The following is a 27,744-nucleotide window of genomic DNA, read 5'->3' on the forward strand; positions in this document are numbered from 1 at the left end:
TCTCCATTCTTAATACGGAGTTCGGGAGATGGTAAAAGGTGTTCGATTCTTAGTGCATTATCTTCAATTCATATACTCCTTTCCCATATGACATTTTTCGGTTTTTAAGAAAAAACTTACGAAGATGTGATTATTTTGAAGTGTGCTCCAATACGCACCCGCATGTGGTTTCCCTATATATTAATCTCCAAGGGGGTATGGATGCAAAATTTGGCCATCTATGCCCTGGTGTCAGCACACTCATGGCCTTTGAAGTACGGAATCGGGACTCACAATATAGCGAAGCTTCTTTGCTTGCTAAAAAGATAAAGCTTGATGCAATCTCGCTCGGCTGGCCGGGTCGACCGATTTTAGAACCGGATCCAAACCCTTCCATCTGTTCAGCTGGCCGTGACGCAGGCTGAATAGGTGTATGTACCGGACCAGGTCTGGGCGTAATATATTAATACTGTTTCTTTTCAAATTGATAAGAAGAAAGTGAAACTAACGCAACTGCATTCACTCTGATACCCTTTGGCATAACGTTCTGAGCCAACGCCCTGGTGAAGCTGACAATTGCTCCTTTTGTTGAAGAATAATCAACGAAGGACCCCGAGCCACGGAATGCAGTGACCGAAGTGGTGTTAATTATTCTTTAAGAAATAGTTAGCATGCTGCAATTCCGAAGTTTGGCATGTCTAACTTACGAGCTACCCTTTTTCATATGCGGGATTGAAAACTTGGACATGGCAATCATTTGCAGAATGTTGCTCTGGAAAGTACTCTGCACAATGTCAAGGTCAATCTCTGAAAACTCCTGGCATAGTATCTGCTTCGATGCATTATTGACAAGGACATCAAGGCCACCGTATTTCTTAATGTGAGAAGCCACCGCGTTCTCGCAGGTCTTGTTGTCCATAAGATTTCCAGGGATAAGTAAACACTCTTTTCCTTCTCTCTTGACTGCGTGGGCTGTTGCTTCTGCGTCTTCTTGCTCTTCGGGAAGGTAGACGATAGTAATATCCGCACCTTCGCGGGCCATTAGGATGGCGACAGACCGACCGATTCCCGAGCTTTGAAAGTGCAATTAGCTGATGTTAATGCCAATTGGTGAAAATATGCATGACATACTCTCCTCCAGTGATAATGGCCTTTTTGTCCTTTAGCTTGTTACTCCCGACATATTCGACGAAACCTTCGCTTGACTCAAGCTTGGTTGATTCGCTAGTTGGTGCCATATGCTTCTCTAACCTAGAAGGAAGTGTTTAGTGCTTTTCTCCGTTAGTATATAGGAGGATCCCATCATTGGATGTCATACCCAGGCTGATTTTGTGTCTGTTTCTCCTTTATTGGTTGAAAGGTGCCACCTGAACCTGCTCCGGAGGATGCCATTCTGGCGTTAACAGTAGTTCCTTTTCTTAGAACTGCGACGTGGATCCCAGTAATGTGGAATTTATAGAGATTCAAGCCCCGGTTGAAATTGCGAGAAAACATTTGTGCTCTTGACACATGTTAGGCTAAAGAAGCAATCTCTTCCTTTTTATATAGCCAGGGTATCGGTAACTACGTAGATAATGACATCAGTGATGAGATCATATCTACCCGACATGTTAACACATGGAAGTTGGACAGCACAAATCCTGCTGTAGATTGACTGCAGCGGTAACATAGTAACAACATTTGATGCCCAGTTACTCATAATTATTGTAAATAATGTCAAGAATGGAACAAGCGAAGTTCTTCATCCCCGCGCTTAAAAGGAGTAACAGATTGCTGAATCGGGACTAACGCGGCGCTTGGCTTTCTGACCAATCACGAGACTTCCTTCTGCTTTGAACTTCATGATCGAATTGATAAGACGAAGAAGACGAAAACGAAGAAGACGCAGAACGCTCGCTGTCCTTTCGTTTTCAGCGCTGTTATGGGGCTAATATACTGGCTGCGGAGGCTGTACTCCCTCAATACCCTTGACACTCGTTTTACAGTCTCCTCAACGACTCCCCTAAAGGCCATTGCCCCATCTTCACATGCCGCCCCTGAATCGAGCCCGAGCGATGCTGATGGGAAAAGATCAGAATCAGTGAAAGCCGGAGCGCCTCCTTCAAGATGGAATACGGTCGAATTCTATTTTTACTATCTGGCTTTCCTTACTATAGTGCCGTTGATGTTCAAGGCAGTCATTGACATCTCGCAGCGTAAGCAGATCACCCATAGAAAAGGGGAAGAATGAACGTACGGTACGAATGCTAACATCCCATGGTGATTTGGTATGTAGCATCTCATCCGACCTATTCGAGTTACTCGAAACTGCTAGATCCTGGCTGGATACCAGGGCGCAAAGTGGTTAGTTGTGTCTCTGAGAATCCTGCATACCGACGGTTCTGACTCGTTTTCGTTCCCTGACAGGATAATTCAGATTCTCAATACTCTACCTTTCGCGATAACATTCCTTACATGACTATACTACTGGTCCTTCACCCGTGTCTTCGTCGAGTCTACGAACATGTCTTTCCCACAAAATTATCAGATGCCCCTCCAACAGGTGGAAAAGCAAAGGACGACGACAAACCCGAGGATGCTATAGCGAACGCAGATGCACGGCTAAGACAACGGGTGTCTTTTGACTATGGTTTTGGGATAATACTTATTCTAGCACTACACGGCATATCTGCGTTCAAGATTCTTACTATCCTTTGGGTAAATTATACGATTGCGACTAGACTCCCGCGAGCACAAATACCTATCGCAACGTGGCTTTTCAACATTAGCATCCTATTTTCAAACGAACTGCTCCATGGATATCCTTTGGCTGACCTTGCGAGAGTGCTATCCTCATCCAACCCCGATTCAGCACTCATAACCTGGGCCAAGTGGCTGGATGGCGTTGGAGGAATCGTGCCGAGATGGGAGGTCCTATTCAAGATCACCGTTCTCCGACTCATCAGCTTCAACATGGATTACTACTGGAGTCTGGATTACCGATCTGTAAGTCCTGTAGAGGTGCGTAACCTTCTTATACTTCACTGCAAAGATTCAAGATTTCTGACTCTCCAAAGAAGAAACAAATCGATCCATCCGCACTCTCAGAACGTGATCGTGTCTCAACGCCTGCACCACCAACAGCATATAATCCACAAAATTATGTGGCTTACGTTCTTTACTCGCCGCTCTACCTTGCCGGGCCAATCCTTACCTTCAATGATTACATCAACCAACAACATTACTCTCCAGCTTCTCTGACCAGATCTCGGACTGTTCTTTATGGAGTACGCTTCCTGCTCACTCTTCTATCAATGGAGCTGGTTCTCCATTATATCTATGTCGTTGCAATCTCCAAATCCTCCCCCGACTGGTTAATCTATACACCCTTCCAACTCAGCATGTTGGGATACTTTAACCTTCACATCATCTGGCTAAAGCTACTAATTCCCTGGCGATTTTTCCGGCTCTGGGCATTAATCGATGGTATCGACCCTCCGGAAAACATGGTCCGATGTATGTCCAACAATTACTCTGCCCTCGCATTCTGGCGCGGTTGGCATCGATCATTCAACAGGTGGGTTGTACGGTACATGTATATTCCTCTTGGAGGTGGCGGGAGAGGTAGATCTTCCACGAGCAGTCCTAGTGATAGTAGTAAACCGTCTCTACTTTCTAAAGCCCGTGGTGTCGTGAATTTCCTGGCCGTCTTCACCTTCGTTGCGGTCTGGCATGACATCAACCTCCGACTTCTCATGTGGGGATGGCTCATCACTCTCTTCGTCTTACCCGAGGTCATCTGCACTATCCTTTTCCCTGCAAAAAGATGGCAATCGCATCCAAACACGTACCGGGTGCTCTGCGGAATTGGAGCAGTGGGGAACATCCTTCCTATGATGGCTGCCAATCTCATTGGGTTTGCCGTCGGCCTAGACGGGCTACAGGGCCTGGTACACGGTATCATTGGCTCTTATTCCGGCCTTGCGTTCCTCGCTGCTGCGTGTGCAACGCTGTTTGTTGGAGTCCAGGTTATGTTTGAAGTCAGGGCCTCGGAGCTGCGGGCTGGTATCAAACTGAAATGTTAGTAATAATATTAATTTTAAATAGATTTCTTTATAGGTTCATGGATTCTATCCCCGCCTGTAGGATCACAGTTAACCCCGTTCTTCGGAAGCTGGCGGAAGAGCCATCTTGCGCTGGTGGGGGGCCACGAGGCGCAAGGTTCCACACTAGCAAATAAGCTTATCTGCCAGATGCAGGTACAAACTCGAGTCTAACCACGGCTCTGGTAAGGTAACAAGTGTAAACAAAGAGATGTCCGAGTTGTCTAACGAAAGTATGTACAATGTAGGATGATTTAAAATGCAACATTACACAGATTGAAACCAAAAAAAAAAAAAAAAAAGAAAGAAAGAAAAAGAAAGAAAGAAAGAAAGCAGGATAGGGAACGTGTTGAAATCTAGTCTTTCATTTCAATGCACTCAGCTGGACTCAGTGAAGCCCGCTCTCTCCAGTCGCAGCCATGTACTTCTGGCACTGAACAAGCATTTCCACCTGCTTGGAAACTTCTCCAAGACGCCCAATAACTTTTCGGTTACCATCTTCAAATCCGTAGATCTTATAGTCAATTCCAACTTCTGCAGCGAACTCCTTGACCCAGCCCTGGAGCTTTCGCAAATTGTGTCTTGGTACGCGAGGGAACAGGTGGTGGATGGCCTGGAACTGGAGACCGCCGTGTATCCAGTCAAGCCAGGCGGGGCAGTCAACGTCCATGGTGGTGCGCAGCTGGCGCTGGGCAAAACATTCAGCGACGCTCACATCGGAGGTGGACATGGCGAAGTGTGAAAGAGTGATTTGAACATGGAGGCCCATGGTGATGATGTGAGAGATGAGGACGAAGGCAATGCGCATTGGCCACGTTGGGATAGTGCACCAGAGTAGACAGTAGCCGTAGAGGTACCAGTAGCAACTCATGAAGAGGATTTCAGTTGGTTTGGTCCAGGCGACTGCACCAAAACTGGCAGAGCGTGGGGAGAGTAGATGCATCCAGGAGAGGAGCAGGAGGTTGAACCGTGCTATGGCCATGATTGGATAGTAAGAAATATGCTGGTATTGGCCGATGATATTGGCCGCTTCATCCCAGACGTAGACGAAATCATAGTATGTGGAACGGAGGGACTTGAAGAAAGACGGAGATGTGGCAAAGAATGGGATATTCTGGATATCTGGGTCATGCTCCTAGAAGAGGCGTCAGTTAGTGCATGCTGCATGCTGCTAAGATGCGAAGCACTTACAGGATGGTTAGGGACAAGGTGGTGGACATTATGGCTAGATTTCCACCAGCCAATCGATAGTCCGCAGCAGAAGTCTGCTATAAACATGGCAATGAGAGTGTCGATGACAAAGTTGTGGGTGATGGCTAGATGGCCGCCATCATGCGCAGTGAACATGATCTGGTGCCAGAACAGACCAAGGAAGACTGCAGAAGGAATATACCACCCTTCTCTGAGTGTGATGACGAAAAGGCCGAACAGAATGGAGTACCGTATCAGTTCCTTTCCATACTCGATGTAAGGGCAGTCGTATAATCCGGCATCCTTGATCCTCTGGTGCAGCTCCTTATACTTGGTAGCAATGCGACGCTGCGTCTCAGGATCAAGGGAAGGATAGTTACGGTGGTCATCGTCCAACTCCTTTTGTACCAGCCTGTTTGTATATTCTTCCGGCGTAAGATGCTGGTCCTGCATCTCAGCCTTGCGTGAGACTGTCCGTCTCCTGGCACCAGCCTTGACTGCTTCCCGAGTCTCCATAATATCTTCCACGCTGGTGACACTTGTATCAGATCTAGGCGACTCATCGTCCGAAGAGCTTGTGCTAACATCATCATCTATGGTAAAGAATATACCTCCCCGAATAGGAGGCGTCATGCTTATCCAAGGCCCTTCGATACGACCAATTCTATATTTATCCATGCTTGCGAGGGTCTTTTCGGAGTGATAGCTGCGATAGTAGAATGTCCCCCAGAATTAGCCAATACACTCAACAAAATGCACACATTCCCCACCAGTACTTCGTACCAAGCAGCGTCGCGCCTTAACTCACCCTACCTAATAATGGCCAAAGGGAAAGGCCAATTGGGGACATATTGTGAGAGATAGAAGGGAATTGTTTACATATTAATTTCATCCGTGGCGTCTCTGCCAACCATGTGCTTGACAGCCAAGCGCCCTCCAGGATGATACTGAAGCCATCCGTCAAGTCGAAGGACTCGATTGTCTGCTATCACGATGGTCTGGCCACGAGCAATGCGGTCCTCGATCTCACGGGCAGAGAAGATGCGGTTGCGATTCATAGTGAATGTGTGAATGTATGAAATTGCTGTAATGCTGTAATGAAAGTGTAAATAAGTGAAATTTTTATGCCACCGTTAACATTCCAGATGATTGAGAAATTAGAAGAAAAAAAGGAACAAGAATGAGAAAAAAGTCCTTTAGAACAAAAGAGTCAGCGAGTGAATGGCCATAGTATTCGAAGGATAAGTCAATGCCAACAGATGGCCGTTTTGTTCAAGTGCAGCTCCAAGGAATAGACATGCTACTGAAAGAACCTGTTTAAGGAGACAGCAATTCTCGAAAAGGAGCGTGGTGGCGGGGCCAGTAGTTAAATATCAACTGCTAGTCAACGGCTAGCAGATTTGAATGATGCTCCCAGAAGCAAAGAAGAATGGGAGAGAGAAACAGCCCTGTCTATCTTGGGGCTTGCGTGTTCGACAGAGCAGGGTCCTTTAACGAGCCAAGCAAAAAGAATTACTTTCCGCGAGGGAAAGGGAAGTAAAAGTTGAGCCATGGCAGACAGACAAAGAGACGAGAAGTCTGCCTCTCTGGCCTTTCTCACCCTTCTCTTTCTTCCCCTTGCCACGCGGCATACAGTAGGCTGTTTTATTTTTGGCCGCCCCCTGATCTTGTGCGGGCGAGAAGAGACAAGCCAAGCAGGAGTAAGCCGCCAAGCAGAGGCGATAGTGAGAGTGACAGGACAGGATATCCACCTGCTGGCGTTGGAGTTCTGGTATATCACACGTTATACTGACCGTCAGACGGGATGTTGTGCGGTTGGTCTCCCGATACGACAGGAAATGAACCACTGCATAATGCAGGGTGCCAACCATCCCCATATTCGATGCTTCCGTAGCCCGTCGACTTGAAAAATCTGCGCGAAAAAAAAAAGAAGCATAGAAAAAAGAAGCATAGATTGGGGGGAGTGAAAAAGCCATTCGATCCACAGTGGAAGCGATCCCCTTGGCGGTGGGCGAAGTTGACCCTGGCCGCGGATAAGTGTTCAAAGTTCTAATAATTTTGCGATCAGGGTTGTTAACAGAGGGCTCGAGGCCGGCTTTATACATTGACAAAGAGTTTTCGCAAACGCAGTGCATCGTATTCTTCTGTTGATAATATCTTGCGTAAAACCTGTACGGAAGAACACGTATCAATGCGCATAAGGGCGTAGATGTCTAATCTGTAGTGAAGAATCGAGTTTGTCATGAGACTGATTTTTTCGTTTCATCAATTGCGTAGGCCATGGATATGATTGTGAGACCGTCTTGCTCCAGATGACATGTTACAGCCTACCGTCATTGTACTCTGAAGCTGGTGATTATTAGCCCAACGGATAATACCAAGCATGGTGGATTCGTTACTTTTTCAAAAGCAAAGGGCCATAATAACGAAGAGCCCAAAGAAGTTTCAGCCAAATAATATTAGAGTCCATTCCAAGTTCAAAATGACGGCTTTGGATGATTCTGCTAGAAGTGCAGCGATGAGACAGAATGAAAAGAAGCAACATATATATTCAGCCGAGATTTAGTCGGCTAGTCATACAAACTGAAGAGTTCGGAGCAAAGAGATAACATTATAACCAAACTACGTCAATCTGCAGTACTAGATGTTTAAGCTAATGACTTCTGGCAATTTATCTTCTTTACAGACGAAGCACACTTTGCCTCTGCAGCATGGTTGAACACATGCAGTCATATGAGCCGGCCATGGGCAAGTCGACTTCTACATCACAGAATATTGATTTACAGGAGGGAATTTCACAGCAATAGCGGAATAATTGGGCTCGTCGTATTCACTGCACTCAGCAATAGCTAATTGCATCTGCGACTCCGCTTTTGGTGTTGATTTCTCTATAGTATTGATGATTAATTGTGGTGGTTTGGTCATAGGGGTTTGGGTCAAAATCTACGGACAAAATGGTCACGAGCAGGGATTTCGGGCAATAAATTCGCGCCAGGTTGCATCGGAGAATACGTTGCCTATTTTCTTGTGTTACACTTGGGACAGGTCGGATTATGGTCATAGAGAAAATTATTATCTCGGCACGTCGTGACACATTAGTACGGCACTTGTTTGCTATCTCAAGTCCTAAAACAAATTGTAAGCTTGTGCTCCATCCCTTGAATTCCCGAGTCTGTGATACTTGATGACCGTGGTCCCACCATCTAGGGCCGTTGACTTTGCGCACGCGCGTTTCGAGGAGGGTCCCGTCGTGTGCCATCAACTGTATCATCGATGTACGCTTTGCTGGAGCCTCTGAGCGCAGGTATTTGATAGCGGATGAGCTTAGGTAGTGCCTTGAGTGTGACCTCACTGATGAAGACCTGGTCTCCCTCAATCGACATGACCTTGAAGAGTGTTCCAATCATAACGCTTGTTTGCACTGCCTGCAAGTTCGAGTTTAAAACCGCTCGAATGCTCTTCGGTGTATTCTCTATAAGCCCTTCCCAGAACCCTCGATCCATAGCTTCGAATGCAGGCCTCTCGCGAAATACCTTATCGACAATCTCCCCAGCTAGGAACTGAATGCAGTAGCAAGCAATACCAAAAGGCTGCGGGTGCGGAGATAACTCCCAATCAACAACACCCGTTATCTCCCCACTTTCTCCAACCAGGATATTCATTTCGTTCAAGTCGAGGTGGCCTAGGAAAAGAGGAAGTGTCTTGAGAGCTGGCGCATCCTCAATTAACCTGTCGATAAATGGAAGAAATGATTTCACATCATCTCTCTCTAATGCCCGAAGCTTTCGAAGGTTCGGGATAATAACATCATTAACCACGTCGCTACTATTGCCAGGGCTAAAACAACGAGCAAAAAGACTGCCCAGGGACTTAGCACATTTGATGCGCTGTGTATCGCCCCACTCGTTTTCGTACTCTAACCAAGTCTTCCCTGGAATGCGCGTCATGTAGAATGGCCATATACCCGCTTCCACCAAGTTTGGGTCGTCAATGGGCTCGATGATAGGCACCTTTTCGCCAAGAAGACTACGAGCACGTGTGAAGGGCTCAGTGTCCAAAGGTTCGATTCGGAATTGGATTATGATATCTCGGCCATCTTTGAGCGAGACTTCGACCGTTCTGCTAAAACACCCTTGAATTTCAGTTAGTTTGGCTGTTTCGGTAGGGATTCCAACATGCCGAGTTGCAAGTTCCTTAGCCCTTTTGATTTGCTTTTCTGCGCTATTTAGGTCTTTGGGAAAATCCGAGTCCGACATGGCGGTTACGCACTCGTCTAGTGAGTGAAGATTCCCTAGAAGCTTGGACGAAAGAAGAAGAATGGGCACAGTTGTCTTTTACAGGGAACGGACGTTGATGCGCTGTAGCCTTTCCGGCCTTGGCCACCTTTGGCCTAGTGTTCGCATACTATTTCTGTCTCCGCCCCTGTCGAAGATATAGAGCTAGTGGGAACTGTATCTATTGGAGGTTAGAATGCTGAGATGAGCTGCCTTGCGCGGTTGACGATCTCAAAGGCCTCAGTTCCGGCAAGAAGAGGCTCTCCGTTAATCATAAGTCCCTCTTCCGTCGCCATTTCGGTCTCATCCATGTGTCTCTTAGGTCTTTCGTGGTGCTTGCCGCTTCGAGTCTCAATGCAGCGAGTGAGGGAAATGATCTTGTCGGACAATCCGTTCTCGTTAAGCGAATCGTCTGGCTCATACTTTGTAACTTCGTAATGTTTGCCGCTTCTGGTCTGCGTGCAGCGAGTTAGCACAGCAGCTTCGCGAGAGTCTCCAGATGGCATAGAAAATCCCCAGTCGGTAGAGATGCTACTTTCGGCATTTGGAATCCAGGTTGCATCTTGAACCAAAACGGTTGGGGCAAGTCTCAAACTCGTGCAAGAGTGTAGGGTTTTGAGGGTTCTTTAAAGCAAGAGCAAAGATGTTTTGAAGACCAAGTTCCACAGTAAAATTCGAAAAGTGATTTAAAAAAGAGCCATAGCTTGAGATGTCCATGGTGGGATCAGTGGTGTATTCGTAAGCTAATAGTTACGGCCCTTGATTGTCTCGTAGACCATGACACGGCCTTCTGGAACATCGAAATGCTTGTGGACCAAATGAATTGAGAAGATATCTTGGAGCCGATAGGAGGAGATGATTCTAAGAAGCTTGTTTTTGCCCTCGGCATGTTTGATTGCAGCTTCTTTCATGTCGTCGATATGAGGGAGAGCATTGTACTGCTTGACAGGCAACGGAGATTGGTCAAGGAGCTGGAAGACATTTTGACGATGTGGCTGAAAGAAAGCTGGATTGACTGCGCCAACTGATTAACATGACCGGACTGTCAGGTTGTGGATAAATGTTCTCATGGAAGTAATGAGAGAGAGGAAATGCTCACAGTTTGAATTGTTCAATATTAGGTTTGAAAGCAGGAAGTAGCTGTATAACTTTGACTTCTCAGTGATCTAGCAATTGTAATGCTTTAGTGGGTGATACATGTGCTATTTATGCGTTCTCAGAGCATCTTCTTTTCAAGGCTATCAATCGATACCTGCCTATGACACCCTCCGACGCGGCTTCTTTGCTTTGACCCATGGCCGCTATAGGCTGGAAACAAAGCCGGATTCTGTCCCCATCCCTGTACCTCGTCGCTGAGCCCCTATAAAGGCCTAGATCATACCCCGAGGCTGCCCGCCCTACTATTTTGGGGGACCCTTCGTCGGTGACTTTTGACGTAGTATTGCAGAGGAGAAAGGCGCCGTACGTAGTTAGCCTCGCGTTTTGGTTGGTTGAGACGCTAGTCATTTCATGCTACGTGACCGGGTTACAAACACTGTCGTTGCTTGCTACATACTCCACGAGCGAGGGTTAAACAAGGATATTGCATTGCATCACGACAGGCTTGGGCAATATATACAACAGGGTACTCGGCAGAGCTTTCCAGGACAGCAAAGTGAGAAGTAATTAGATAGCAGGGAGCAATATTTAACTAAATAAATAATAACTAATATAACTTATTTCAACATGAAGAAATCAAAGTAAAAAAAGTAATATTATATCCGAGCTACGTAACCTAACAATGTGCAGTATTATAGTACTGGGCGAACGCGTGCTACACTTCCAACACCTTCTTTCTCCAATCCATCACACTGTCCACAGCTCCCTGGGGGTCAGATTTGTGGCCTGACAGAAAGCCCTGGAACTGGGAAGGTGAAATCTTGTAATCAGGCAGATCTGCTACCGCTGCATCTGCAAGATTCTCAAGATTTTCAAGGCCTGGTACTTGTTCCGCTTTAGAAAAAATTTGAAGAAACATTGATTTGAGTTGCTGCTTTGTCGCGAGAGTAAAAGGAATGGTTAAGTCCACGCGTCCGGGCCGAATTAGGGCTTCATCAAGATGATGGGAATAATTGGTGGTCATAATCAGAATTCTCCCTTCAGCCGACGCTGGGCCATCAATCGCATTAAGGAGTCCAGATAGGGAGATTTGCCTTTTGTTGCCTTTATTTTCCGGGTTCACTATAATATCTCGCCGTTCAATATTTGCACAGTCGATATCTTCAATTAGAACAAAACATTGTTTTGGTAGGCAATTTAGTAAATCAGCCAAGTCATCATCGGTAAGAGACGGGTCCCCTAAGGACATGCAGTATATATTCAACCCAAAATACCCAGCCATCGCGCATGAGAGGCTTGTTTTCCCAGTCCCAGGGGGACCTTCTAGCAAAATGCCAAATCGATAGGGGATACCACGTTGGGTATGCCACTCCCGACTCTTAAGGAATTCTTCAGTACAAGCCAGAACCTTATTTTTATTCTCTTCGTTTAGAATAACTGATTCAATGGAGCGAGGCAAGCTGGTATTAACTGCCCTCCAGGGTAGAATCTCTCTTGCCTCCGCCCGTGCTGGACGAAACGTAGTGATTTGGTTGTTCTTTGAGCGACAGAGGGTCTGAAGGAAGTCATCGATAGGCCACCCTGGCCAGAGCGTGCGTAGTGTTATATATTGCCTTATAGTCGTACCATAAGGAACATGAAATCGAGAGTATTGAATCCACCACCCACGGTATACGAAGAAACACGTCCTTCGGGGGCAATATTTAACCATAACCCCAGGTTTTTTGCTGGTATCACGATTGAAATCGATATTGTCTGCCTCTATACGAGCTAGGACATGATTGGTAGCCGGGTTTCGCTCCTCAAGCCATTGCTGGACGTTACAATAAAGTACATCCTGCGTCGGTATTTCAACTGAAACAGTAAGGAGGTCCACAATTGTCGAGGAGTAAGTCCAAAGGGTTAAGAGTAAAAAGCCGGGTAGAAGAGAATAGTATAAGCCGGGGGTGTCTAATTGTCGTCGAAAGGGTAAGAGATATGTAGGGAGAAACAAGTCTGAAATCGTCAAGACTAGGCCAGCAAGGCTCGATGTGGTGATGTTAGCCTCCATTTTCAGCATGTGGTGTTGTTAGTTGAAAGTTACTTGCTTCGACGTCTGTCCCTGAAGGAGATGTTGGTAAGTTATATATCTTTAGGATACTGTAGTTATTAAAGCCATCACCTCAAACATGGATGCTCCTATCCGTCGCATGGCCTTATGATACATTCAGTAATTCGCAATTTTTATCTGGACGTATCCACAAGGACCACCAAAAAGAAGGAAAAGAAAATGTCCCCTGTGCTTGAGCCAGAACTGGTCCTCTAGTCCAAACGAGTAATTGCCAGCAAATCCTGGTCGAAGACAGGCTAGTTTATATACTTTGGTTAAAATCGGTTAGCTATCAAATATCCTCGGAGCCACAGTGTTTTATATAGTAATTGGCAAATAAAATAGTAACTAAAATGTGTAGTGGTCGTTGTTTACTATCGTTGGAGCCTCCAATGCCAAGAAGATATTTAGTTATCCAACTAGTCGTTATCACGAGATCAGCCAGGTGGATTTGCCCCTCCTAAATAACAAGCGGTTAAAAAGGCTCACGAAATATGTCAAATATGAGCAAGAGCAGCGTATGATGATTGGCTGAATGAGTTTGAACGTATATATAGGTGTAAATGTACGTATATTGGTGAGCTTGAAGAGCTTAGGTGCAGGGTATAAGTCTCTGCCGGATGTAACAGGGGCAGTGCACGTGATCTAACTACGTTGCTGACTAAGTACAACATTTGACAAAATATCATCACTGAAGAGGTATGGGAAACCACAAAAGAAAGTAAATATTCTTAAGGCTAGCTATAAGTTCGAATCCGTTGCTGATAAAACTACAATATCCCACTAGCAGTTATGGCATCGCTCAAAGAATATGCTCTTAAAGCCGCCTCCAAAGCAAGATCACACGTTCTCACACACTCTCATAATATCTACCCATGGCTCTTCGTTCGCAACTGTGAGGAAATTGAAGAAGTCTTTATCAAATGGCTGCGGGTTTGTTAAATAAATCCCCTACATATAAAATATACTAACTATCAAAAAGGATCGAGCAAATCTTGACCGCGTCTCAGAACAAACCGGAACACGGTTCGCGGAAGATCCTTTCAATAATCTGGTGCAAAAATTTGCAATTGTATGGACACAGAAAACAGGCAAACTTGAACGCCCGTTTCCCGGAAAATACTTGGTGATTCTAGCACTGGATCGACTGGATTCGGATAATGGACTTCCAATACTTCAAGACAAAAGTGGCCTCCCTGTGGGATTTCTAGACCCCGGTGATTTTGTTGTTATATCAGGCGATGATACTGTAATCCTAGGAGATGGTTCCGGGGGAATAACCTTGTTTATTATACTAAATTTCTCATAAACAATTTAAGAAGATTTCATTTTAGACATAATAAGGAAATTGGGGTGGAAAACATGGATTTAGACAGAGACCATAGGATTCTGATAACTATATGCCCATGCGGGTATGGATGAGGTTGGCAGCTGCTGTGTTATATCGCCATATGCCCAAGCATTGGAGGCATACATAGGAGATGGCTGCTCTGTGCCATGGCTATACGCCCATGAGGTAGAGGCATTTATAGACGGCTGCTGTTCTGTGTCATGATTATACGTCCATGTATCAGAGGCATACATAGACGGTAGTTGTTCTGTGCTGTGGTTATACGCCCATGTATCAGAGGCATACATAGACGGTAGTTGTTCTGTGCTGTGGTTATACGCCCATGTATCAGAGGCATACATAGACGGTAGTTGTTCTGTGCTGTGGTTATACGCCCATGTATCAGAGGTAAAATATTGAGGCACAGAAGGTAGCCGCTCCGCGTCGTTGTCATGCGCCCATGTATTAGAGTCAAATATCAGCTGTCTGTCAGATAAGCTGGGCAGCTGCTGCATGGTATCATGGTATGCTACCTGGACGGGTATTTGCGTAACCATATAATTGATTATAGCCTGGGCAACGCCATGAGCACCGATTCGAATAGCCTCAGTATTAATACCTTGTTCTTTGAGCTTTTCAATTCTCTCCAAACGTCTTTCGCCATCTTTCGGTGTTTTGTGTTCCCAGCTATTCGTAAATTAGAACGAAACTCGCATTCTTTGCCTGGGGAAAACTTACACTGACCCAGTGTCGGGAAGAAGGAACAGGTTACCATAGCCTCCCAATTCTAAAGCAAGAGACTTGTATTTATCCCCTTTGCTAGCCCAGATGCCTAGATTCGTCTTGACCTCTTCAAGGGTAGAATGAACAATGCCGGAGTGCTGAATAGTTGCCGCATAACTGTCAAGAGTGCCACCTCGTAGTCGGCAACGCTCGAACTTTTCCTTGATTAAAGAGAAAACAACATAAAGAAGCCTTAAACGGACATAATCGCTTTTGTGATGTTCTTCCGTTTGAGCCAATATCCCGTAAATTTTACTTAGAGGGCATTGGCCCGTATGTATAGAATCCAGTGTAAAGAATGACGATGGGTCTACCTTCCACGCCTCAAAGAAAGGCAGAAGTTGCGCGGCGAGGGTAATTGGCCGTCGATTTCTGTTAAGGCGCGGTGTTTTTGTAGCCGATCTAATTCCAGCTGGGAGAGCTCTATAGAATTCAACAACACATGTTGTGACCTTAGAAAACGTTAACGATGATCATTTATCAGTAAGCGGTAAGGAACTTACGTGGGTATTCTGAAAGAAATCAAGATCAATCTGGGAATTCCCCAGTCTTTCGGCATCTCTGTAAGCTTTCGTCAAGCAATCTGCTAGAGATTTTACCACTGCGGTATTCATTGCAACCAGATCATATGAGAGGAATTTGTGGACTGAGGAAATAATAAGAAGGTCAGGGCTTTCCTATAGCTATGGGGTTAACTTGTAGGTTTTTCTTTCATGCGTCGAGAGGTCATGCAGCCCATTTTCCTAGCGTTCCATCAAGGGTCGCAAGCTCAAAGGAGACCCATTCATACGATAGTTACTTTTCCATGCGTTAGCGAGTTTGTCCACTCTGGGTCAGCTTTAACTTCCCGTTCCTTGAGCGTTGATGGTATGGAGTTTATCGAAGTGATGTTCGAACTCATTTTAATGATGATTATAAGAGAGCTCACCACACCTTCGGTTTGGGCTCCTCTTTGCCTGTGCTTGGCCCTGCTTAACTATACAACTGATTCAATTTTAGACGTGGTGACCCAGTTGATAAATATGCCTAAAATTGATTTTCTTACTTGGCAATGCTTCCCTTGGTTTCAGTCTCCCTCTCCAGGCGATAGCCAACACATCACTCCAGATCGAGACGGATATTTCGCGGATCTGAGTTTGCCCAAATTCTGGCTTTGTTTTCTTCCCAGCCAGCAGAAACGCCCTCCTCTAGATGAATCTTCGCATATAGATGGTCAATACATCACCCCCGGTACTATGTGTATGACGCACACCGCGCCTAAACCAACAAATTTGAACGATTACTTCGAAAACGCACAGCAGACGCTAAGGCATGGGGTTAGTGGTCCCGCTAGAGGCGACATAGAGGAGCATAACGGCCAATGTGGCATATCATCAACGAACTCGAGCCGGAATCTTTATCATGAAACTATGTCCCGAGGTCAGACCTCGAAATTCAGTATGTCTGACGACGGTGAATGGTTTCGCTCTTGGAAAGGCTGGTTTAGCAGGTGCTTGAGAAACTTTTGATTAGTTATTTATGTTAAAATAGACGTCGTCAAGATCAGCGGCAGGAACCTTAACTAATTAATGTTTATATTTTGCACTCTTATTATTTAAGAACTATAGAAGAACGTTTTCTCCATACAAGATCCAACTGTTTCTCTTCTCCACACCCAAAACTCAAAGAGGGAGTATTTTATTTTTATTTTATTTTTTCAGCGATCTTAAACCCTCTATGGTGCAATATTCATGCTACTATTTTATCCTCTAGAATGATTATCTAGTTGCAGCTCAGCAGTAACTCTGCGACAAATAACTTCTTCTCCCAACTTTTTATATTTTCTCTGAGGGCATTTATGCCTTAAATAACACGGAATTGGTTATCATCAGATTCATAAAAGCTACTCCCTGCGGAATTGATATATTTTACCGGCCGTCTGCAACACTACCTTGGAAGGATTAAGGCTGAAAGTTTGTATTATCTATTATCACCCAGCAACTACTGAACCGTACGGTTGCGAGGTTCAAGTCACAATTATCGGTAGACTCTGTACGGCTTAACTCTATGGCGGTGGTCGAGACCCTAGGACATCAGTGTTATTGCATGATGCTTGGCCTCTAAGTAATAAGCTATATTTAATAAGTTTGAGATAATATGACCTTGGATTGCCTCCACGCCACAAACCGACGCTGATGCAGAAAGCTAAGGAGCGAATAAGAATAATAACTGTTGCTGACTCTTCGGAGAGCACTCGGCCACCCAGTTAAAGTTTATATGGATTTGGTAGTATTTTGCCAGCGAAAATCAAAGAGCTGCTACGTTTATATTTAATACCTAGGTGAAATGCATACAGAAACTCATAGGGTTATTCAGATGAGATGTTGCCGGTGGTATATAAGAGCGGACGAAACCCTCTGAGATAACCCAAGCATTGCGCGTAAGATATGGAGCTCCTTACTCTCTGTGTTTTGGAGGCAGTGACTACAATCATCACAGCCTACTTTCCTACCCTAGCAAGTCCTCTTATCCCTGATTTAAAACACGAGAATGAGTGCTTTTTCACACAGGCAAGCCCAATACCCAAGAATGAGATCATGATCTGGCTAGCCGGCGACGAGGGCCTTAAGGCTGACCTTTTCGTCATTGGTATGTATTTTGCACGGGAGGGGTTGAGCTCTTATAGCAGGACCGCATTCTTTCTCTGTCTGAACGTCGAAACATGCTGGAATATTTGGCGTACTCGGACTGTCCACCATTACGCTTATGCCGAACTGCCGCAAAGCAAAACTGATTGCGTATCTAGAGTGAAAGCGTGTGTGGTAAGTGAAACTGGCCTTATATGTAGAAGTGAGATTAATCCTTAATACAGTGGAAGATCCAGTGGCGAGTTGCCCAAAATCTCGTCATTTATCCTCTAGACGGATGCTGTTATTATTCTCTGGTCACACTCGATAACTCAAGCGAGTCATCATTACTGGATTTCTCGTGCGAGGCGGAATGGGCAATCTATTATGACAAGACGTTGACATACTCGGGTCCACGGCAGACTTGGTGCTACAATAAAGCGATGCCAGATTCACACCGCATATCGGCCTCCCTTTCTGTACTTCTGCTATCCTCAGTTATACAATGTCCGGCAAAAACTACAATGCTGTCCGAAATGTCGTATTATGGGGCAAAACTTCATATGTTAGTATCCACTAGTCGTTTTCTCACTCATAACTAACCCAGAGGTAGTCTTCTTACAAAGTATGGAACTTCAAGAACCTCTAATATACCCCGAACTACCAAAAAGGAAGACGATTTACTCAGGTTTGGATGTGATTTGGCTCCCGCCATTATATCTACATCACACTTGGATAATGTTTCCCGACGGCTAAGAAGAATGAAGGAAGTAATATACAAGGAACCTGGCATGCCTCGGCTAGACAGATATATGAGCCCGTTATTTAACAATAACCAAGGCAAGTATCTTGTTGAGTTGATTTTGCAAAATATTTGTGGTATGGACATCTGTCAAATATAACAAGTCTCTCTGCCACCAATCAGTGCGGGCTCGCCTTTTTGGCCGAATGGCATGTTTGACAACATCTCTCCATCCGTTTCATGAACTTGCAAAACAACAATTTTGAAGGGTATATATACCTGAATTCACGATATTTGACGGACGGGTGAGTTAAGAAATAGATTACAAATATAGGTGCTTGGGAAAGGTATCTATAAGCTAGAGGTTATAATCTATCAATTCCAACCTGGCGCAAGGGAGTCAATTGAGACTTGGTATTACATAGTAAGTTCTGTCAATGTATTGTCTTAGCCAATTAAAGTGACGAATTGAAATGGTGATTATATAATCTTTGCCACCCCTTTTCGTATCTTTTATCTTTTGAAAAATCGAATCTCAAGAAACACAAGAGAAACCAACTTGACTTGCCATTCATTCAACGCATTGATTTCCTTAGATTTTCGGGGACAAGTACGGAGTAGAGGCGCAGTCGTTTATCTATTTTACTATCCTTCCCCGTGCGTACGGAGCATATTCACAGCCTGCCAGAGCAGACGGCCGCAGACACCTACAACATTTTCACTCGATTTAAAATGGCTTCAAAGATTCTGCAAACGGCAGCTCGTGTGAACAAGCTATCGATTGTCTCCAACCTCCAGAGATCCGCCCACTTTTCTTCCTCAAGGCAGCTTCTGAATGCTACCGAGGCTGCTCTTCCATCCCAAGGCCTGGGCGCCTTTCGAGGAGGGTAAGTGACTGTTCTTTTCTCGTCATATCAATACCTCGCTTGCATATTAACAGGTATTCCGCACTGTCATAGTCTCTTTGGGTTCCTTGCCGGCTCGACCCTTGCTGGCGCATCTGTTTACTACTACATCCTGAAAGAATTCCGCCTGTCGAACGAGACGCTGAAAGGAGATATCTACGTACGTTACTGCATCTGAAAACATGCGTCCCACCATATAGTGTGGTCTGTCTGTCTGTTTTTGGTCTTGCCCTTCACGATGGATACTATTCTCGGTTGACCCTTGCTTGAACGCCGCATGCAAGCGGCTTGGTTTCTGGGGATAACCGGGGGGAGACTTGCTCCACTCCTTTCGGAAACCCTTGCCTACTGATTCGCACGCTTAAATTGCCATTTTCCTTTCTTTTTCTACACACTTTCACTAGCAAGTCTGCCTGCCATAAGTTTCTTTTTCTTTTTGTTTTTTCCTGATGATCTTAGACGAGTAACGATAGATTTTAGAGATATATGTTATGATATGAGCGCTGATTGAGATTTTTGTTACTCTATCTGTAGGCCTTGCAAGCAGCCACTCAACGCCTGGGTGCCTATATCAATGAGCTAGAAGGGAAAGTAGACCGGCTTCAGAGAAAGATCTGATCCAAGTCCTTGTGTACCCTCCAACCAAGGTTCTGTGAGCCATTGGGCAGCCCTCTTACTTCCACTTGCTTGACCACGCTAGACACCCCGGTCGACGTCACATGTCCTCCCCTTTTCCTTGATCTCGGCGTCACGAATGTTACATACCTTCGCCTGCTTTTTTTCAATTCTCAAAATTAAGCGACCAAAAAATTTCCAATGTATATCACGTGGCTATAAAAGTTTATCTAATGCATTACATAAGCAAATGAGCAAACAAGACAAACAAAACTTTTAAATATCAAAAACGTCAAACGTTGAAGCAAAAGAAAAGAAAACTGTGACTTTGCGCGAGAAGCCAGCCATGTCTTCACTGATCGAGGTGGTGTCTACGAAAGCTTCCAAGGCTCCAGGATGGGAATATGTTCCTGCTGCGCGCTTTGATGCCCCTGCCAGCAGCCGCAGGGAGACTGGCGCAAGGAAACGAGCTGCCAGAGAGATTGGCGGCGACACCAACAAAACGCGATCAGACTTAAATTCAAGGCAGCGAAATGCTATTGCTAAGCATTTAGAAGCCCTCGATAAAGAGAATCATACAGAGACATCGATTCCCATACCACCGAGACGTCAGAGAGAACATACGGTCAAAGGTTTGTCTTCTGATCCCATAAGGCGTGAAGAAAGCTGATATTGACAACGGTTATACAGGCGTGAGAAGCAAAACTTCCTCCAATACTCGAAAGATAATCTCTTCAGGGAAACAGTTCAAAAACTACCTTGCGGCTGAAGAGCCTACTACCCTCGCGCTCTCTGCATCCTCCGGGACAACTGCAACCACTCTAAGCCAGCGTTCGAACGCCCCTAAACAACCCGAACTCCCAGTCCCACAAGCAGATACCAACGCTAATCGCCCACTTCCTGAGACACGACATCAACCCTCAGATCTAATTGTGTCCGAATCTGACAATGACCCGCTCTTACGATCTTATATCCCGGCAGCACCCTCTGAGCGCATAATGATGGCCCTCGTTTCGGAACCGCCTCTGTCTTATCATGCCTCCCGTGCCACGTTGCCCGCTAATACTAAGCCCCCGAGACATTTTTGCAGTATATGTGGTTATTGGGGTAAGGTTAAATGCATCAAGTGCCATGCAAGAATCTGTGGACTGGAATGCTCCAGGATCCACCAAGAGACTAGATGTGACCGATTTTATGCCTGATACTTCACTGAACTTCTTTGAAGCTATCCATCGAATGCGTTCAGCTTTGAAAGTTGTCGAAAATGTGTTGCTGCCGGATATACTTCTCATAACCGAAAAGGGCCATCCAGAGTACCGGATAATGGGGTCTAATGATCTCTCTTTGTTCTCAAGAATCCCATCGAGCTTGGGGCCATGCTTGAAAGTCGAACATTGCGTTGACACGAAGCCAATTGTGTGTTTTATACGTTACCTCACGCCCTGCATGAGTCTTGGCATAGCAATAGTGAGATCTTATGCCGAAAGAGTGAGCTTCCTGCCATGACGCGGATGGCCAAGAGAGGGATGCTATCAACCTACATAGAGTCATAGCAAATATAGGTTGCGCCTTATACATACTCTCTGGATAGCGATGCGTTAAGTGTTCTATCCTTGGGCGCTCCTCGAGTTTTGTTCCTACAATAGCATTGTGGTAGTTGTGTATGAGCATAGCTTAAGGGACATACGGGAAAGAGGAATAAGCCATTGTATGGCGATCGAAAATGTCAACTAAAAGACGGCAAAACACATTGCTCTACTTACATTATCAAATGTATTATAACGGGTAAATTAGCTACCAAATTAGCTAACTATGGTGAACTCGTTGAACAAATCAGTGAGGAGATCATCTGTGCAAGCCGTGATGCCTGGCACACCCATACTATACATGGTTTCGAAAGAATGAATACTCAGTCGGTCAAAGAAAGGCCGTAACAGCTTTTCCACAATCTCATCCTTAGCTGTTTCCCTGCTGAGATCAGAGTTAAGCAAGGCCTTTTTATACCCATCCTTCTTGCTAGACTCTGTGCCGGCACTTTCCTCGTCACCATCGTAACCATTCATTTCTTGAGCAGAGGCTGAATGTTCACTGTGAGGGCTTTTACTCTTTCCCAGAGAACGGGAGATCTCGTCTGCAAGAGCTGCTGACTCCCATCGATTCGGCGGGTAGACAACATCTATTGTATCAGTAACAAAAAGCCATTCCTGTAATTGGAAATCATCCGGTGAAACCAAAAGCAGAGTTTCCAAAAGCTTTGAGGCTTGAAGAAGTGAATAGGGGCTATAAGTCTCGTTATCTTGGTCTGGAGCAATGGCGGATATCGCATCTTGAAGCTCGGTATTTATCATGGGCCAAAAAGGGGCGAGGCTGATGGACCCTGTTTTGAGAATCAGAGACCTCAGAACCATATATATCTCTGCTCTAGTCACGGATGATGGAGAAGATACATGGGTGGCGGTAAGGAGGTCTTCTAATTTTTGTTGGAGCTCGGTTAACTCAGCGCTAAAATGGTTTTCATCGGATGCAATGATCAACAGCGCAATCCTGCGTAGGTTCAGCTGTGCTTTACGGTCCGCCTCTAGTCGGGCAGCGCTCGCACCAACGCCACACATTATACCAGCGGATGTAGGGGGCGTGAGGCGGGAGAGTAATTCAGTAAGACGTTCTGTATCTGTCAAAACCCACTGGCGGAAGAGGCGTATCCAATGGCTCTTCACAAGGCTAAGTTTAAATCCAAAAAATTTACTGTCGTTGAACGCGTCGCCTACATCCTTCTTCCAGATTTTGGCTGCCCCTTGCACCCTCGATATCTGTTGCAGAAGGTCGAGGGTGTTCTTATCCACATTAGATGGGAATAGGCGTGAGTGGAATGTGGGAGATATGATATTCGTTGATATGCTTGATAATGCGTTGGATATCCTATCGGGTTCATCAAGAGTGGCAGTTAGTGCAGGCAGGGTCATGGCAAGGATTCCTGTTACATCATCCGGCCCAATTCGTTGCAAAAGTGAGGAGCTTGATTGGTCTGACTCTTGGTTCCGGGGCGCGGGTGGTTCGTGGGTACTAGATAACGGTTTGCTTGTGAAAATAGCAGGTAGAAGGCGCAATATTAGGTCCTATATAGTTATTAGTTTCAATGAAGATAAAAATATCCAAGTATACGAACTCACCCCTAACTCCTTTCTGGTTCGTCTATCATCTCCAAAAGTTGTATTCTCCATCTTGCCTCCAAGTACGACAGCAAATTCCAGTAGACGAGGTAGGATCTGGCGATGTGGGAATGGATTTGTGAGAACATCCTTCAAGAAAGTGATACAGTCACCCCAAATGTCATCCAAGAAGTCATCATCTAACGACTTTGCGTACATAACTAGAAAAGCGGCAAGGTCGGCCTCCGATAACTCTGAAGACATTGATGATTTGCGGCTTGGTTCCAGAGCAGCGGGGCTGGTACGGCTGTATATGGCGTTGAAAATGGCAGGAATTGTGACTTTGGGCTTTGACCCATCTAGGGTATGCAAAAGGCTAAAGATTGCTCTGCTTTTGGCAGGCTCGTCCAAAGCTATGGAGGTACGCCATAGTTGGATTAACGTCTCAAGACATTCAAGTGCTTCTGCAGCGAAGAGGTGCTCCAGTATCCTTCTAGCCCTGTTCCTCATCCTTAGTGATGTATATTGAAACGAGGCAACCGAGTCATTGTCCCGAGACGATTTCCCTCGCCCACCAGCTCCCCAGGCCCAGATTGAATAGCATAACTGCACAGCATCCTGAAAACATAGGAGGACTGTAAGTCTAGTGTTCCTGCCGTTGGAGGGTTGAGCTTGGTTGCCTTCGGTTGCGAAGATGTTGCCAAAAAACCCTTGAGGCTGATCTGGTGATTTTGTGCTAGCAGTGTTTACCTCCTCAACTTGAAGACGGTCGTGAGCAGTTGAGATGCAATTTTCTAAACCACTCAATAACGCTATAGTAGTATGTTCAGGTGAACAGCTAGACGACCCCTCCGGTATTTTCTGAAACGTTCTTTGAAGATCGTTAAACGAAGCACTTATCTCCTTGCAGAAGCACTCCACAAGTGCAAGGAGAACCTTGAAAATTGACATATAGTAAAGGGGTAAACATTCTGCTAGAAAATTTACCCATTTGTCGATAATGGGTCGGGATAGTTTCGAGCTAATACCTTTTAGGAGGCAGTCTAGAAGCTTCGAAGATGGTTGAAGTAGAGCTTGATTCACTTGGTTCTTGTCAGCCCTGTCGGCGGTGAATGAAATTCGGGAAATGTCGAACGATCCTTTCCTCTGAAACCTATGAGACGCAGCTGCTGAGATTTCTGATACGTGGTGTGCATATCGGATTTTGAGAACTGGAATTAGAGCATCTATTATAGAGGATTGGTGCTCGACCTTTCCTTCATCTAAGGCAATAGATAGATGATCGAGAAGGTAAGAGTCAATATCTAAAGATAGTAATTTATCTGCCCCAGTGCTGCACAAGAGTAGGCGTAAAAGTGATAGCGCCTCCTTCCTGATTTGACCCTGTTGGACATGGAGGCTTTCTGGAACGTTTTGGACACCATGGAGTGCATGGAAGCATATCTGTGAGATTTCGGTCTGAATGGTGACATCTCCTTTGTTCTCTAATGTAGTAATTAGTAATTTGAAAGCTCAGCATGTTGTAATAAAAATATTTACCTTCTACATCAAAGGGAACAGATTTAGTTCTTGGTGGCTGAGAGGCAGTATTTGATAATATCAACGACCATCCGGCGGGACTAAGTACAGATAGCACATTCCGTACTAATCGCAGCATGTAAACGCACTGGTTTGCGTGATTATGAATCATTGTTTCCCTAAACTCGCTCTCTTCTTCTGTTGATGTTTCACGCAGAAGTTGAAAATCACGAAATTTCAGCAAGATGATACGGAACAGCCTACACCATCTATTAGTGCGTCATTGTCCAAAATCTCGTGTCATATACTCACTCATATATGGATGGAAGATCACGAAGCCAGTCTTTGACCGCAATGGAGGCTTCCTCTGATCTACAGGATAGGAGATCCAGCACAATGAACAGTGGCTGGCTAAGTAATTTCGCACGATATACCGTTTTCATATTTGGGCCATCATCGCCGGTAGTGCGTAGCGCGAATGAATCTGTGTTAGAATGGTGGCTATGATTCCAGAGAACAAAAAACTTCTCAGCCTGGTTAAGAGACGCCTGATGGGACGAACTAGATGAGGAGACCATGACTGATGTTACAGCAGCTTCCACAAGGTGGTCTCGCCAGCTAGCCGAGTGCAGAAGCCATAGACATGAAGCAGCTTCAACATGAAATCTCAGGTTTGCTGGCTCCAGAAACCCCCATAATTGTTGGACTAGAGCCGGAATTAAATCACTCAGCCGCTCATAGGTGATATAGCTGCTAGTCTTTTTGGCGGAATACAAGGAAGTAAGAGCGAATACTATTGAATTAACGACCGGCATTGGGAGAGCCCTATTGTCATCATTTGCTGTAGTAATCTTTTGCTCAATTGTTTTATACAGCTTTCCTTGTGGAAGCTCTGTCTTTTGCGTCTTATTGAGTAGAGCGACAAACTGATTGACCCTTTCTCTAAGAAACACAGCTTGAGTATCAGACTCTAAGGCAAGCAGAACTAGAGATTGAGCTTCACCGAGAATAATGGTTGCAACCCCCGTTGGCGAGAAAGGAGGTTCTGGAAGTCGGAGTGTATCCTTACTTCGAGAATAGAAGTTAAGAATTACATTCGTTATATGCTCATGATTCATCGACGTAATGGAGCTATCCGCTCCTGAATCCTGCATTTTCTCTGCACGAGGTGAAAAGGCTCTTTCAGGGACGAGACGGAGGAGCAGGTTGATAATTGCCCCTATTTCATCAAGAGCAGTGTTTGCTACAGTTGAGTATCCCGGTTCATTCCATGCGCCAGATGCGCAGAGTGTCTTTGTTTTAAGGAGCAGTGACAAGATCAATAAGGGTATATGCGTGATTAGCATCTCCTCTTCCTTCATATTGAAATGAGACAACATAAAAGTCGCTAAGCGTAAGTCTTCAATCATGCGATTCGGCCGTGATGTACTCGAACGAGGCGAGAGGACAAGGCCAACGAGCTCCGAGAAGATCAGATTACTTTCTACTCCGTCTAAGAACGCACTAGCACTTCGAAATACCTCGTCAAAATTCGATTTTGAGGTGGCGATCTGTTTGTATTTTTGAGTGCTGCGAATGACGGGCAGGAAAACTTCAGGAACTACCAAACCACCAACCTCCCATCGATCCATAAGGGATAAGGATACGCGATATGGCCTAGCTCTCTCATGCGGGTTGGAAGAATTCTTCGCAAGCATAGCTCTAATGCTGCTGACAAGTGGCTTTAGGCCGAATCGTTCAAAGTAATAGGACTTTGAGCTATCATTATCAAAGGTAGCTATTGCAGCAGCACTGGCGGATACTGAAGTGTCTACTCCGGCATCATTCGCATGAGAAGATTTATCAAAATCAGGTCCCAAGAGCCAAGCCCATAGTCGACGATTGAGGCTCATGTCCCTCCGAATAACAACTCCAGCGGCAGCGCCGACGAGAAGCTCCAGGTCCCCGGCAGTTATTCGTTGCTGGAGAACGGGGGAATGTAAAGGAAGGTGGGAAACGAGTAGATCCAAGAAGTTTCGTTGTATAAGAACTTGCTCATCCGCCAACCCAGTTGCAAAACATCGAATTAGCAGGCCCGGCTCAGGAGACGTGATACTTTCGATGGCACCTGACAAGTCTTGAGTTGTATCTTCTCTAATGTCGACATCCTCGGACTCTTTTAGTAACTCTTCTGATGGTATTCTGCCACCAAGCTTCGGTAGGTTACGATTTAAATATGCAAGAGCCCCTACTCTCCGCGATGGGTTTGTAACGGATGCAAGAAATAAACACTGCCAAAAGTACTGGCTTCCTGCAGCCGCACCGGAGTCATCCCCAGCGGCGCTGGACACATCACGGAGCTTGTCCACCAGCTTGAGTGTTTCTTCAAAGTCCTCACTTGTCTCGTCTTCTAGGCCAGGGAGAAGTGCCAGGATTATCGATTTAACGGCAGAGCGTAAGGCGGTAGGATTAAGCTGTAGGATATGATTCTCTATGAGGGATAGAAATAGCGGGCGGACCGAAAGTGATGCGAAGGACAATGTGGGAGCAATTCCAGGAAGGTATATAGCCAGGTCTCGGGCTAGGCCATCAGACTAAAACAGAAGTAAGCTATCTGAGTAGTGGACAGGCTTGATCGGAATCTCCCTTACTCTTAGGAGTCCAAATATATACCCATACACCTCCAAGGCCTTCTGGTGAACTCCAGATGGCAGTGACGGGTTTAGACATTGAGCAAGCCTCTTTGCAACAAGCAGCTTATTCGGGACAAGGTACAACGTTGGCGGATGTGTTTGAAGCGCCTAGCCAGCTTAGAGTCAGCTGTATGTCCCGTATATAAAGAGGTATTAGGTATTTCACCTTCAACAGCCGGCTGAGGAATGAGATGTAATCCGCCCATTCCTGCAACGCAGTATCGAAAAGAGAGAGGGCGCGGTCGACATTGGCAGCATAGCGACGGTAGCTTTTATCCTTCTTCAAGCCATCCGCATCTAATCACAATACCGGTCAGTTCTTCTATGTTTCCTTGCGATTGTCTCTAGGCTTGCGCACCTTCATGTAATCGGTTCGGAGGCTTGGGTAAAGATGCTTCAGAGCTGGCGGGCGAAGAGGATCTTGGAAGGCCACTCGGTTCAAGGCTCATTGTATTTAACTAATAAAAGACCTTTGCGTTGCAAGCTGGCCATTATCAATCTCTATAGCTGGAAATTCTCAGTCGCAAAAGCTACGTTGTTGTTTTCCAGCATGTGAGCAAAAACAACGTTTGTTTGCCTGATCTGGCCACAACCAAAAAAACATCTCAGCGTCAACCTCGTCATAGGATTTATATATAAAGAAGACAACCAACTACAGCTATCGAGATGATGATAGGACAACATGTTTACCGCTAGCTTTACCTGATGGTA

At 45.5% G+C, this 27,744-nt stretch overlaps 11 protein-coding genes across 11 annotated transcripts; 5 read left to right on the forward strand and 6 right to left on the reverse strand.

Annotated features, from left to right (window-relative positions):
- Nucleotides 1-180: 180 nt before the first annotated feature.
- On the reverse strand, nucleotides 181-1,371 carry MCYG_04746 (general stress protein 39; the record flags this gene model as incomplete). The annotated part of the gene is made up of 6 exons (XM_002846963.1): nucleotides 181-218; nucleotides 274-428; nucleotides 489-632; nucleotides 687-1,052; nucleotides 1,111-1,230; nucleotides 1,298-1,371. 6 exons carry the CDS (start codon nucleotides 1,369-1,371, stop codon nucleotides 181-183), a joined length of 897 nt encoding a protein of 298 aa, XP_002847009.1.
- Nucleotides 1,372-1,900: 529 nt separating this feature from the next.
- Nucleotides 1,901-4,043, forward strand: MCYG_04747 (glycerol transporter; the record flags this gene model as incomplete). The annotated part of the gene is made up of 4 exons (XM_002846964.1): nucleotides 1,901-2,174; nucleotides 2,255-2,322; nucleotides 2,386-2,964; nucleotides 3,039-4,043. 4 exons carry the CDS (start codon nucleotides 1,901-1,903, stop codon nucleotides 4,041-4,043), a joined length of 1,926 nt encoding a protein of 641 aa, XP_002847010.1.
- Nucleotides 4,044-4,449: 406 nt separating this feature from the next.
- MCYG_04748 (fatty acid desaturase) lies at nucleotides 4,450-6,310 on the reverse strand (the record flags this gene model as incomplete). Its single annotated transcript, XM_002846965.1, has 3 exons — nucleotides 4,450-5,196; nucleotides 5,253-5,958; nucleotides 6,132-6,310. The coding sequence occupies 3 exons, from the start codon at nucleotides 6,308-6,310 to the stop codon at nucleotides 4,450-4,452; spliced, it is 1,632 nt and encodes a 543-aa protein (XP_002847011.1).
- Nucleotides 6,311-8,455: 2,145 nt separating this feature from the next.
- MCYG_04749 (conserved hypothetical protein) lies at nucleotides 8,456-10,088 on the reverse strand (the record flags this gene model as incomplete). The annotated part of the gene is made up of 4 exons (XM_002846966.1): nucleotides 8,456-9,374; nucleotides 9,591-9,691; nucleotides 9,754-9,981; nucleotides 10,062-10,088. The coding sequence occupies 4 exons, from the start codon at nucleotides 10,086-10,088 to the stop codon at nucleotides 8,456-8,458; spliced, it is 1,275 nt and encodes a 424-aa protein (XP_002847012.1).
- A 1,251-nt stretch (nucleotides 10,089-11,339) lies between these two features.
- On the reverse strand, nucleotides 11,340-12,674 carry MCYG_04750 (mitochondrial chaperone BCS1; the record flags this gene model as incomplete). The annotated part of the gene is made up of 1 exon (XM_002846967.1): nucleotides 11,340-12,674. The coding sequence occupies one exon, from the start codon at nucleotides 12,672-12,674 to the stop codon at nucleotides 11,340-11,342; it is 1,335 nt and encodes a 444-aa protein (XP_002847013.1).
- An 831-nt stretch (nucleotides 12,675-13,505) lies between these two features.
- On the forward strand, nucleotides 13,506-14,022 carry MCYG_04751 (conserved hypothetical protein; the record flags this gene model as incomplete). The annotated part of the gene is made up of 2 exons (XM_002846968.1): nucleotides 13,506-13,646; nucleotides 13,696-14,022. The coding sequence occupies 2 exons, from the start codon at nucleotides 13,506-13,508 to the stop codon at nucleotides 14,020-14,022; spliced, it is 468 nt and encodes a 155-aa protein (XP_002847014.1).
- Nucleotides 14,023-14,081: 59 nt separating this feature from the next.
- Nucleotides 14,082-15,727, reverse strand: MCYG_04752 (uncharacterized protein; the record flags this gene model as incomplete). The annotated part of the gene is made up of 4 exons (XM_002846969.1): nucleotides 14,082-14,730; nucleotides 14,782-15,278; nucleotides 15,330-15,503; nucleotides 15,617-15,727. The coding sequence occupies 4 exons, from the start codon at nucleotides 15,725-15,727 to the stop codon at nucleotides 14,082-14,084; spliced, it is 1,431 nt and encodes a 476-aa protein (XP_002847015.1).
- A 1,525-nt stretch (nucleotides 15,728-17,252) lies between these two features.
- On the forward strand, nucleotides 17,253-18,334 carry MCYG_04753 (uncharacterized protein; the record flags this gene model as incomplete). Its single annotated transcript, XM_002846970.1, has 3 exons — nucleotides 17,253-17,627; nucleotides 17,678-17,997; nucleotides 18,040-18,334. The coding sequence occupies 3 exons, from the start codon at nucleotides 17,253-17,255 to the stop codon at nucleotides 18,332-18,334; spliced, it is 990 nt and encodes a 329-aa protein (XP_002847016.1).
- A 572-nt stretch (nucleotides 18,335-18,906) lies between these two features.
- On the forward strand, nucleotides 18,907-19,257 carry MCYG_04754 (conserved hypothetical protein; the record flags this gene model as incomplete). The annotated part of the gene is made up of 2 exons (XM_002846971.1): nucleotides 18,907-19,061; nucleotides 19,134-19,257. The coding sequence occupies 2 exons, from the start codon at nucleotides 18,907-18,909 to the stop codon at nucleotides 19,255-19,257; spliced, it is 279 nt and encodes a 92-aa protein (XP_002847017.1).
- A 783-nt stretch (nucleotides 19,258-20,040) lies between these two features.
- MCYG_04755 (conserved hypothetical protein) lies at nucleotides 20,041-20,896 on the forward strand (the record flags this gene model as incomplete). The annotated part of the gene is made up of 2 exons (XM_002846972.1): nucleotides 20,041-20,326; nucleotides 20,385-20,896. The coding sequence occupies 2 exons, from the start codon at nucleotides 20,041-20,043 to the stop codon at nucleotides 20,894-20,896; spliced, it is 798 nt and encodes a 265-aa protein (XP_002847018.1).
- Nucleotides 20,897-21,301: 405 nt separating this feature from the next.
- MCYG_04756 (dopey) lies at nucleotides 21,302-27,482 on the reverse strand (the record flags this gene model as incomplete). The annotated part of the gene is made up of 8 exons (XM_002846973.1): nucleotides 21,302-21,331; nucleotides 21,506-22,810; nucleotides 22,865-24,327; nucleotides 24,383-24,462; nucleotides 24,674-26,934; nucleotides 26,992-27,141; nucleotides 27,200-27,330; nucleotides 27,392-27,482. 8 exons carry the CDS (start codon nucleotides 27,480-27,482, stop codon nucleotides 21,302-21,304), a joined length of 5,511 nt encoding a protein of 1,836 aa, XP_002847019.1.
- Nucleotides 27,483-27,744: the final 262 nt, after the last annotated feature.

Source organism: Microsporum canis, genomic scaffold (genome assembly GCF_000151145.1).
Source record: "Microsporum canis CBS 113480 supercont1.4 genomic scaffold, whole genome shotgun sequence".
NCBI lineage: Eukaryota > Fungi > Ascomycota > Eurotiomycetes > Onygenales > Arthrodermataceae > Microsporum > Microsporum canis.